Raw genomic sequence first — 11,390 nt, forward strand, 5'->3', positions numbered from 1 at the left:
AGGAGTACATCATCATAAAATGCCTGGTTGATCCCTCTGCCCACGAAGAGCACACGCGCTCATTCTTTGGGACGACATCAACTACCCATTGATCATAAAAAGCTTTATCAGGAGTACGGTGGATAGCAGCTGATACTTCCGCCAGCTCTCCGGGAGAACAAAACATGGACTCGGTATCTAAAACCGTATCTGTTACCCAACCTAGGGATTCCTCATCCCGCAAGTTCCGCTTGATAGAAGATTCTTCTTCAGGATTAAACTGTATAACTTTCTTCTTAGACCCAAGATTCAGCTTTTGTTTCTTCTTATCGATAGCGGCACGCTTCTCGCTAGCACTGCGCTTGGCCATTATTTCCTTGATTTGGGGAGACACGAAATCTGATTCAGAAGAGGAAGAATCAGTAGATGAAGACGAATCAGAGGAAGCAGAGACAGGAAATGCAGATTTATAAGTATCAAAATTCCTTTTCTTAAAAGGATACCCTGCCGGATATATTACATTCAACGGTAATAGACTTGGACTTTGCCGACCGCGATACTCTTGCGCGATAGGAGGCGAAGTATCACACAGAGTATTTGGAGAAGATGGTTTAGGATCTACTGTATTATCAGACATACTACTACTCCCACTACATTCAGAACTTGAGGAGGAATCACTCAAAATTATAATAGGCCTCAACATTCTAAAGGAAACCTGGGGAAACAAAGATGAACTTTGTTGAGAAAATGTCTTTCCGCGACTTGGTTGTGCCGAAGATGATCCTAATTCGAACCTACGAACAGTAGGGACACGACTATCATTCACACACACTTTGGGACAGGGGGAAACACACTCCTCAGTAGGCCGCTCTTCCCTAGTTCCCAATGATCTTGACCTAGGTAACAATCTCGAAGGCGAACTGGACGAGCCAGACCGTTCAAAAAATTTGATAAAGTCCACACATTTGTGATTATCAGACATGCCTCAAGCACAAAGAAGGCACAAAGAAGGTTCAGTACAAATACGAAAGGTTTTCTCAAACGGATAGTCCGAAAGGAACCAAAACGTGTTGAGTAAAACGGTTTTGAAGGGACACATGGCAAGAAGGGGAAGCGTTTTCACTTCAACAACCACCCACGCTTACCCTTAAACACCCACGTAATGACACCAGCATTTGATGCCTCTGACAGTTAAACGTCTAATCCACCGTTCTTAAGCGACTAACAATCATGATGACACTTTAACATGATTACCACGGAAAACAGACAGGACATATGAGATGCAACTACCGCGCTTGAACAGCATATAGCTCACAGCTTTGCCACATGACAAATTCGCAGGCTAGGGGGCAACTGACCCGGATAAAATATAGGCCCATTAGAGGCCCATTGACATACGGAGAAGCCCAAACCCATTAAGGATCCAGAGCAAGCGCGATGGACAAACATAGCGCATAAGACGCGATGCACTCATCGCGCTGGACAAGACACGATGCCCATATCGCGGATAAAACCCCTTAAGGAAGCTAACTTAAGGCCCAAGGCAATCCCACCGCGCCTTTATTCCAATAAAAGGCAGACAGCTCCAGCTTGCCGCGACTCTACAACTGGAGATAAGGCTACTCAGGTTCTAGCCTGACCTACAGCCCAAACCAGGCCAATCAGAGGCCATACCGCCTTACTAAGGCGGCATCATAACCGCTATATAAACAAATGGTACAACACCAAGGTACGATCATCCTTTACAGTAATAACATAAAAACTCCTGCCTCTGATACTGACTTAAGCATCAAAGTGTCTTCGCAGGTACCCCCTCATTCGGATCCAACGCGCTACAACAAAGGACAGAGACAATCTCACTTCCACTTCAGGCCCAAAACCAAGGACAACAATCCACTTCTCAACCGTGTGTGATTAGGCTCGATACATATTGGCCAGCCCATATTGTATTTGGTCTGATCAGATCCATATGGTGAATATTATCCTTCCCTAAACATTAAATGGAGCGGAAACTTTATAATCCTTAGTGTTAGAGATAATATAAAAACTATTGATGAGCCTTCACTTATAAACTTAAACTTTTGAGTTGAATTGATGCTTTATATGATATCAAAGAGCTCTTGTGTAGAGGTGTGTTACAAAAATATAATATAAAAATAATTGAAGACCTATCATTTATAAGTTTAAGTTGTTGGGTAAGATGATTGTTTTTCCTTATTTTTTCTTTATGTTATTGAATTTTTCCCCCACGTCTCATGCACTTTTATTTCTCCAAAAATTAGTATAACTTGAGAATTTTAAATGAATATAATTTATTTTTTAAGTAAAGAATACTTTTGTGAAAAGCATTATTTTTAATGCTATATAGTAATATATAATGCATCGCAAAACACAATATAATATCATCTTATATGATATCACCCTACTAAATATATAGTGTTAAAAACTTTTCAGACCTTATCATATCTTATTTTAAGGGAAAGTGTGTGTCATTTTAAAAAATGTAAAGTTGTGTCTTTTAAGTGAAAAAAGAGATAGATTATGAGAGAGAGAGAATGAACAAAAAAAACAAAGGTGTGAGTCTTACTTCTTGGTGAGAGTGGAATGATACAAGTTGTGTCATTTAAAAAGACAAACAATTTTCCCTCTATTTTATTAAGAGTCTGTTTACATTATAATATGCTAAAAAAATAAAGGACAACACAATGTAAAAAAATTATGCTTTATTTAATTGTTAAAATAATATAAATACTCGAAAAAAACAACAACTCAATTGATAGTATAAAACTCTAAATTTTTGTTATCACTGAATTATCTTATAAAACTTGTTCACAACACAAAAAGAGAAAAAGTTTAGACTCCTATCTCTTAATTATTATTATTTTATGTTTTTTTTAATAAGTTGAGCAAGTCGTTTTTCTTTGGCTTACTTTTTTAAAAAAAAGAAAGAAAGTAAAATTGACTTATTTAATAGGGATAAACTATGCATGCATGTCGTGGTTGGCAATTAGGAAAATGCATTAAGGGACATTTAGTAGAGAATTTTTTTTTTAATCTAAGAATCATAATTTTCAGAAATATGTAGAAAAAGTGAATTTATTGAAAATATTATCAAAATGTTATTTGGTAGACTAAAATATTTTGACAAATATTGAATCAATTTTTCTAATGCTATATTTCATTAATCATAAAATACTGATAGGAATTTGCAAAATTAACCTTAATCTCGTTTTTGTTTATTCAGTTTTTACAAAAGAAAGAAGAAAAAGAAACAAACTCCGATCTCGGAGCTGTTTATTGGATCTGAGAATTTTGAGCATGCGGATCTGGACCAGTAGATCGTGCATCTGATGGAGTGTAAGCCTCTGCCGGAGGTGAAGGCGCTATGCGTTTAGCAGGGAGGGTATTTTTGTAACAAAAATCAATGAACATTTTTTCAGTTCGGAATTCCTGAAATACCACATATTCTATGAGATTATTTGATGGCATTTTCACATGTAATTTAAAATTCTGAGAATGTAATTTTTTCAAGAAATTTTTTACTTTTTCTTGTATCAAAATTAAAATGCCAGTTTCACTTTCTTATGAATTTTTTTTTTTCGATCATCCAAACACCGACGGGAATGCATAAACAATATATATTAAAGAATAAGGAGAATGCAGCTGGCGCCATATGTATAAGCTCGATAAGCTAAATTTTTTCTTTTTAAAAAAAAAAATCCCATTTAGAATGCATGTGCCCATTCAAGTTAAGAGTATTAAAATTAAAAGGAATATCTTGGTTGTCTTGAGAATTCTTTTGTGATTATTACACAATAACAATGATAAATCCAGCAGCGGGTAAACGCCAAAACCATTAGATAAGACACGTTAGGATCGAGAAAAACTTTGATGTACAGAAAGAATCCAATTCGAGGGAGCGTGATTATTTTGTCACGTTTGGATAAAAAAATTATTAGACTGTCACGTTAACAGTAAATTTTGCCAAAATGCCACGCGGTATAATTCGCTACACAATGTAGCGAATTATTTATGCAAGTAATTCACTACACAGTGTAACGAAATATGCCACGTCAGAACTAAAAATGCCACATGTCAAATTTTGAGAAATTCGCTATCCTATGTAGAGAATTTTGCAAAATGTGACATGTGGCATTTTTGGTTCTGTGCGTTCTGACGTGGCATATTTTGCTACACTGTGTAGGGAATTACTTGCATACATAATTCGCTACATTGTGTAGCGAATTATGCCGCGTGTTTGGCAAAATTTACTGTTGGCGTGGCAGTCTGGTAATTTTTTTGTCCAAACGTGACACTTTGGTCACTGTTCCCCAATTCGATGCTCTTTTTTATTGTTATTTTTTCTTTTTAATCATATTTTTTTAAATCCTAATTTTTTTCTCTATTTTAACAAAGAAAAATATTATATTTATAAATTTTTTATTTACAAATTCTTACCGATTATATTATATTTTAATGATAAAATACGTTTGAATAAATTTTTTTCAATAAAATATAATATAATTTATAAATTAATAAAAAAAATTGTCAATATAATTATTTTCTTGGTAAAATAGAACAACGATTTTGGATGAGCCGGTGCACCAAAGTTTATGTCAATAGGATGAGGTTTGTTTTAGTGGTCCAGAGTATATTGTACCCTTCCAAAAATAGTAAAAAACAAAGGAGTGGAAAGGAATTTTTCAAAAAGCGAAGGATTGGAAGGGAATCACATTTTTCCAAAAAAAGAAAAAGAGAACCACAAAAAATAATGGATCAGGTTTTTGTGTTCAATAGAAAAAGTGAAAGCATGTCGTGCTCTACTACTACAGAATAAATCTTTGGTACTACTGTAGCAGCATCAAAATTCAGTGCATCCCACTAATAGAATTACATATCAGAGGAGAGGAGAAAAAAAAAATTCGCAGATAAAATTTTTTTTATTCCTACACACAATAGGTTTTGAATTTTATCAAAACCTTCACCGCACGTGAACAGAGGCATGAAATATGTTTTCACCAACTCCCAAACCACAAGACGACAAAGTCAAACAGTAATAGTGTATTGGAGCATCCACAGTTTGTTTATTTCCACACTCGATCCTTGTGTTGGAGCATCACACCAATCCTAACATTAATAGTGTACCCATTATACACCATCCTCGAAAAGTTAGCTTTGCAATTGCAATGGCAATGGCTTGCAAGAGCATCCAATGCAGTTCTTCATCTCTGATGACATGGAAATATGATGTGTTTGTGAGCTTCAGAGGTGAGGATACACGTAAAACTTTCACTGATCATCTCTTTGCTGCTCTCCATAGAAAAGGAATTCTTGCCTTCAGGGATGATACAAAGCTCAAGAAAGGTGAATCCATAGGACCTGAGCTTCAACAAGCAATTGAAGGGTCTCGGGTTTTGGTTGTGGTCTTCTCAAAGAACTATGCTTTCTCAACATGGTGCTTGCGAGAACTTGCAAATATTCTCGATTGCGTTCAAGTATCAGGAAGACGGGTTCTGCCTATTTTCTATGATGTTGATCCATCTGAGGTACGAAAACAAAGTGAGAGTTATGAGAAAGCCTTTGCTGAATATGAAGAAAAATTCAAAGAAGATTTAGACAAGATGGAGGAAGTGAAAAGATGGAGAGGAGTTCTGACACAAGTGGCCAATCTCTCTGGTTGGGATGTAAGAGATACGTAAGTAATATTCTCTCAAGTTTAATGGTTTTAACTTTATTTAGTAAGTTTTAGGCTTTTATATGTGTAAGTTCTTACTTTAAGGCACTCTTATATTGATTGTTTCTTACTTATTGATGTTCATGGATTTACTTTCCCTTTTCAAGCGAGAGTTGAGAGAGATTCTGTATAATCTGTTGAAGAGGAAACCCAAAATTCGGTCCAAATGTACATGCTTTATATATATGAAGAGAGTACTTAATTTAGAAAATTAAAAAAAAAAAAAAAAGACTATTAATCGTGTCCTGTATATGTACTTTTTGTTTTGGTTTTTTTAGGTGCTGATATGGTGTTCTTGATTTTCTTTAAATTTTCAGGCCACAAAATGCAGAGATTGAAAAAATTGTTAAATACATAGGAAGTATATTGAATCACAAAACTTCAAGTCTTCCAAATGATATTGTTGGGTTGCAATCTCCGGCAGAAAAATTAGAAAAACTTTTACTTTTGGGGCCGGTTGATGATGTTCGAGTTGTAGGAATTTGTGGTATGGGGGGGATAGGAAAGACAACTCTTGCTTCAGTTTTGTGGGATAGAATCTCTCATCATTATGATGCTCACTGTTTTATTCATGATTTAAGCAATTCTGGTCCAATTGAGGCACAAAAGCAACTTCTAAGCCAAACTCTACATGAAGAAAACCTTCATATGCCCAATCCTTTAAATGCAGCTAGTTTAATAAGAAGTAGGCTTCGTCATTTAAGGTCCCTGATTGTTCTTGATAATGTTGATAAAGTTGAACATATAGAGAAATTAGCTGTGGATCCTCAATGGTTAGGTGCGGGGAGTGGAATCATTATAATTTCTAGAGATGAACATATCTTAAGAGAGTATGGAGTGCACGCTATTCACAAGGTTCAACTCTTGAATTGTGATGATGCTCTTCAATTATTTTGTAAAAAAGCTTTCAAATGTGATGATATAAGGAGAGGTTATGAAGCATTGACAAATGATGTATTAGAATATGCTAATGGCCTTCCACTAGCAATTAAAGTATTGGGCTCATTTTTGTCTGGACGAAGTGTCTCTGAGTGGAGAAGTGCATTGGCAAGATTGAAAGAAATTCCAAACAGAGATATATTAGATGTGCTACGAATCAGTTACGAGGGACTCCAACAAATGGAAAAAGAAATATTTTTGGATATTGCTTGTTTCTTCAATGGGAAAAAGCCAGGATATGTTATGGAAGTTCTACGTTGTTGTGGATTTCATCCAGAAATTGGAATGAAAGTTCTCATTGATAAATCTCTGCTAACTATTTCTTACCATTACTCAGTATTTTATCATATCAAAATGCACGATTTGTTGCAAGAGCTCGGGAGAAAAATAGTTCAAGAAAATTCACCCAAAGAGCCAAGAAATTGGAGCAGGCTTTGGCTCTACAAAGATTTTCGCAAGGTTATGTTGGAGGAGAATATGGTAAAGTTGTTGTTTGAAAATATAAAACTTTATAATTCAATATTTGAAGAAGTTATAAATATTTAAATTTAATTAAGTTTTACTCACTTGTATGCAATCCTTTAGGAAAACAAGGTTGAAGCCATAGTTTTGAACGGCTCAGAAGAATCTGAAGAATTGATGGCCGAAGGATTGTCAAAAATGAAGCACCTTAGATTGCTCATACTCAATGGTGTGAAATTTTCGGGAAGACTCAATTGTTTTTCCAATAAATTTCGATATGTTGAGTGGGATGAATATCCCTTCATGTACTTGCCATCAAGTTTTGAACCGGAAGAGCCTGTTCATTTGATCTTGAAGCAAAGCAACATAAAAAGACTATGGGAGGGCAAGAAGGTACAATAAACTCTCTTTTTCATTCTGCTTTTAGAAATACAAACAAAATCAGGCAAATGAATTCTCATTTTCTTTTCCTTTTATTTTTGAAGATAAATTAGAAAACGAAAGAAAGTAATTCTTTATATTCTTGTTGGTCTTCACAGTACATGCCCAATTTGATGAGTCTTGACCTTAGCCACTCCAAAAATCTTATGAAGATGCCAGATTTTGGAGAGGTCCCAAATCTTGAGGAGCTTATTCTTGAAGGATGTACAAAACTTGTGCAGATCGATCCATCCGTTGGTCTTCTAAGAAAGCTTGCTTACTTGAATTTGAAAAACTGCAAAAATCTAGTAGGTATACCCAACAACATAGTGGATGTCACCTCTCTCCTATATCTAAATCTCTCTGGCTGTTCAAAAATGTTCAGTAACCATCTTCCATGGCATGAGGAGCATTTGAAGAAGCTTGGTATAAGTGAAACAGCCATGAACTCCCAATCAACATCCTCTTCCATCTTTGAAAGGCTTATGTTGTTTCCTTTCCGTGTTATGCACTCCCACTTGCAGTCAACATCCTCTACCTTTGAAAGGCTTTTGTTGCCTTTCCACTCTTCTAATTCTAGAACAGATAAAGATTCAGCTACTTGGTTGTTGCCTTCCTTGCCTTGCTTCTCTTGTTTGACAATTCTTGATCTGAGTTTCTGCTATCTGCAACAAATTCCTGAAGCTATTGGAACTTTGCTTTGCTTAACATTTCTTAATTTGGAGGGAAACAATTTTGTGACAATGACGTGTAGCCTGAAGGAGCTTTCAAAACTTGTGTATTTGAACTTGTCACATTGCAAGCACTTGAAATCTTTGCCTCAGCTCCCTTCACGTCCTTACATGCCAGCAGGAGATGAAGTTCCTGAGCATCAGAGAACACCACTTACATTATACATCTTCAACTGCCCAAATTTGAGTGAGAGGGAACGCTGCAACAGCATGATATTTTCATGGATGGTACAGGTCGTTCAGGTGCACACTCTTTGGCCCTTGCTTCATTCGTGCCTTTTCTCATCTCTCTTTCTCAGTTACATAAATAAAATATAAAAATTATTGATGTCCTTCCACTAATCGCTTAAATTCTTGAGTTGAAATGATAATGATTTTTTTAGTAGTATTGATTAAATGATCACAAGTTTCATCCTTATTGTTCTGTTTTGTGCATTGTCCATTATTTATAAAATACAATATAATATATAAAATCATTAATGTAAAGAACCAATTCAACCCAAAAGCTTAAGCTGTCAGGTGAGGCTACATTAATAGTTTTTTATATATCTCAACACGCCCCCTCACACGAGAGCCCACTGAGCTTGAAGGGTGGACAATGCACATGCCCACCTACCTGTGCAAACAAAGAAATTCCACTTGAAAGAAAGTGGGGGGCGGCGAGGATCGAACCCGGAACACGAGGCTCTGATACCATGTAAAGAACAAATTCAACCCAAAAGCGCTTAAGCTGTTAGGTGAGGCTACATTAATGGTTTTTTATATATCTCAACAAATGTTTAGAGAAATTATATATAAAATCATTAAAGTAGCATTCACTTAATAACTTAAGCTTTTAAGTTAAATTGTTTGCAAATGACATTCACTTAATAGCTTAAGTTTTTAAGTTAAATTGGTTCCAAGTTGCAAATGGTCTATCCAATATCCATGGCTCTTGCAATGAGGCTCTGTTAGAGAAATTATATATAAAATCATTAAAGTTGCATTCAACTAACAACTTACAACTTCAGTTTTACATGGAATCCATGACGAGCTAGGGGAATCGTTGTGGGCAACCACCATCAATAGGTTAAACTAGATAAACCGTATCAAATGAGTCTTATGGCAGTTAGGAGAAAGTCAATTTAATGGTTTTATATATAATTTCTCTAACACCTAATTTATTAAATTTAGGTTGAAATGATTTTTTTCACTAAGATATAACTTTGTTTATGGTATTAGGTGAGCCTAGAATCCTCTGCCCCTTTGGAGGGTATTGATATTGTTTTTCCGGGAAGTGAAATACCAAGGTGGTTCAACAATCAGAATGTGGGCAATTCAATAAGTGTTGACCTATCTCCCATTATGCATGACGATGATTGGATAGGCATTGCTTGCTGTGCAGTATTTGTGGCATCTTGTGATCCAATTACTTTGAGATGCGGACACGGTGTCACTTTTCAGATTGGTTTTTATTATAAATCGGATTGGTCATTTTTCGACAGTCATGTACACATGCAGGGTGAACTGTTAACTGTTGAATCAGATCATATCTGGCTATTCTATTTCCCATGGGAAATATCAAGTGGTATTATGAGTCTTGCAGCTAGCCAAAAAAGTGACAATCATGATTTTGAAGATATTAAGATGATAGTTTCGTTCAGGGACGGTGCAGGTGTGCACTTGGAAGTGAAAAATTGTGGGTATCATTGGGTATTTAAGAAGGACTTTGAACAATTCAAGAAGATGCATAGAGGTGATCCAATGTCTCAAAAGCGCGAGATTTTAGAAATTGATGGAGAGCCACAGCCATAATCACTGGGCTGATTAACTAAAAGGTAAGAAGAAATGTTCATGATCTTTTTCTTTTTCTTTTTTTTTTAAATTTTATATTAAGTAAACTACTGATACCATTTGGTTTCTAAATCTATGAAGGGATAGATATTGTGACAACCAAATAATGTTATTATCAATGTTACTACCACATCTTAACTGTTGATTTCCGCCAATCAACGGTTATCATTTTTCAAATCAAACTCATTGATTAATTATTAATTCGCAATAAATAATAACTGTTGATTGGCAGAAATCAACGGTTGATATGGTAGTAATATTGGTAGTAACATTATTTGGTTCTCACAGTATCCTATCCCATCTATGAAACTCGGTTCAAGTTGATTTTTCTGTTAATTCTCTTTGATCAAGTTTAGTTGTGACTCTAAGGTGGCAGTCAAAGTTCCTGATGAGAATGCAAGGACGAATCAAGGCAAAATGGAGAAAGGATGCTAAACCTTACCTGCAAGATTTTCAAGTGTTGTTACGTACTCATGAGTCAGGGAGTGGCAAAAAGGGGAAGTGATGCGAATTCTGAAGAAGCTACTTAGAATAATAAGCTTTCTTTTGGTTGCCATTGGATTTTTTATTTTTATTGGTTGTAATGATACTGAAGTATTATATAATTTCTGATCTTATTTTATTTTAAAAACCGATACATGTTTTTGGTTAATATGCTTTTACTGTATCTGGATCCATATTTTGGCATATTGTTACGATCTTGCTTAACATACACGTAACTGGAAGAAGAACGAGGAGGAGGAATGTAACCAAAAGAAGAAGGTTTTTTTATTTTCTCAAATGTCAAACAACTGATGCATTTCATTTCACTTATTTATAGTACTATAATCGTATCCGACGTATTGTATATAGCTCAGCTATTAACGGAATGGCCTAACAAACTCTCTCCTTAGCCACATAAGATTTGTCTTCCTGTGCAAAAAGACCTTGTCCTCAAGGTCCAAAGAATGAAAAAAATAAATAAATAAAAAACAGGATAGTTCTTAAAATTCAAAATTCAGTTTACATAAGATTTACATTCAGTTTACGATAATATCCGAAAGGGAAATATAAGAATCATGTTGCAGGAATGGCACTGTTCATTCCTGCAACAAGGATACGGCGTCGTATCCTAAGGATACGGCGTCGTATCCTGATTTTGGTTTGACTTTTTTTTTTAAGCGTGGGACCCACACTTGATTTGTGTGTGTAGGAAAGTGCTCTTGTCATGTCAAATGACAAAAAGGGAACCCTATCCGAAAATTTAAAATTTAAAAAAAATTTAGTTTTCCGAAAATTCAAAAAAAAACCTT

At 35.4% G+C, this 11,390-nt stretch overlaps 1 protein-coding gene across 1 annotated transcript; it reads left to right on the forward strand.

Annotated features, from left to right (window-relative positions):
* Positions 1–1,471: 1,471 nt before the first annotated feature.
* On the forward strand, positions 1,472–10,059 carry LOC133295692 (disease resistance protein Roq1-like). Its single transcript, XM_061494545.1, has 7 exons — positions 1,472–1,606; positions 5,094–5,674; positions 6,031–7,132; positions 7,238–7,507; positions 7,654–7,977; positions 8,047–8,508; positions 9,487–10,059. Exons 1-7 carry the CDS (start codon positions 1,472–1,474, stop codon positions 10,057–10,059), a joined length of 3,447 nt encoding a protein of 1,148 aa, XP_061350529.1.
* The last annotated feature ends 1,331 nt before the right edge of the window (positions 10,060–11,390 follow it).

Source organism: Gastrolobium bilobum, unplaced genomic scaffold (assembly GCF_033153095.1).
Source record: "Gastrolobium bilobum isolate Gb01-03AN ecotype WA unplaced genomic scaffold, APGP_CSIRO_Gbil_v1 utg1103, whole genome shotgun sequence".
Lineage (NCBI taxonomy): Eukaryota > Viridiplantae > Streptophyta > Magnoliopsida > Fabales > Fabaceae > Gastrolobium > Gastrolobium bilobum.

Bases quoted from the DNA above. Each gene is read 5' to 3' on its own strand.
- LOC133295692 (XM_061494545.1), top strand. From the start codon at position 1,472: ATGCCCATATCGCGGATAAAACCCCTTAAGGAAGCTAACTTAAGGCCC. The intron at 1,607-5,093 runs GTTCTAGCCTGA...CTTGTGTTGGAG, and splicing joins CTGGAGATAAGGCTACTCAG to CATCACACCAATCCTAACAT. The intron at 8,509-9,486 runs GTGCACACTCTT...TTATGGTATTAG, and splicing joins GGATGGTACAGGTCGTTCAG to GTGAGCCTAGAATCCTCTGC.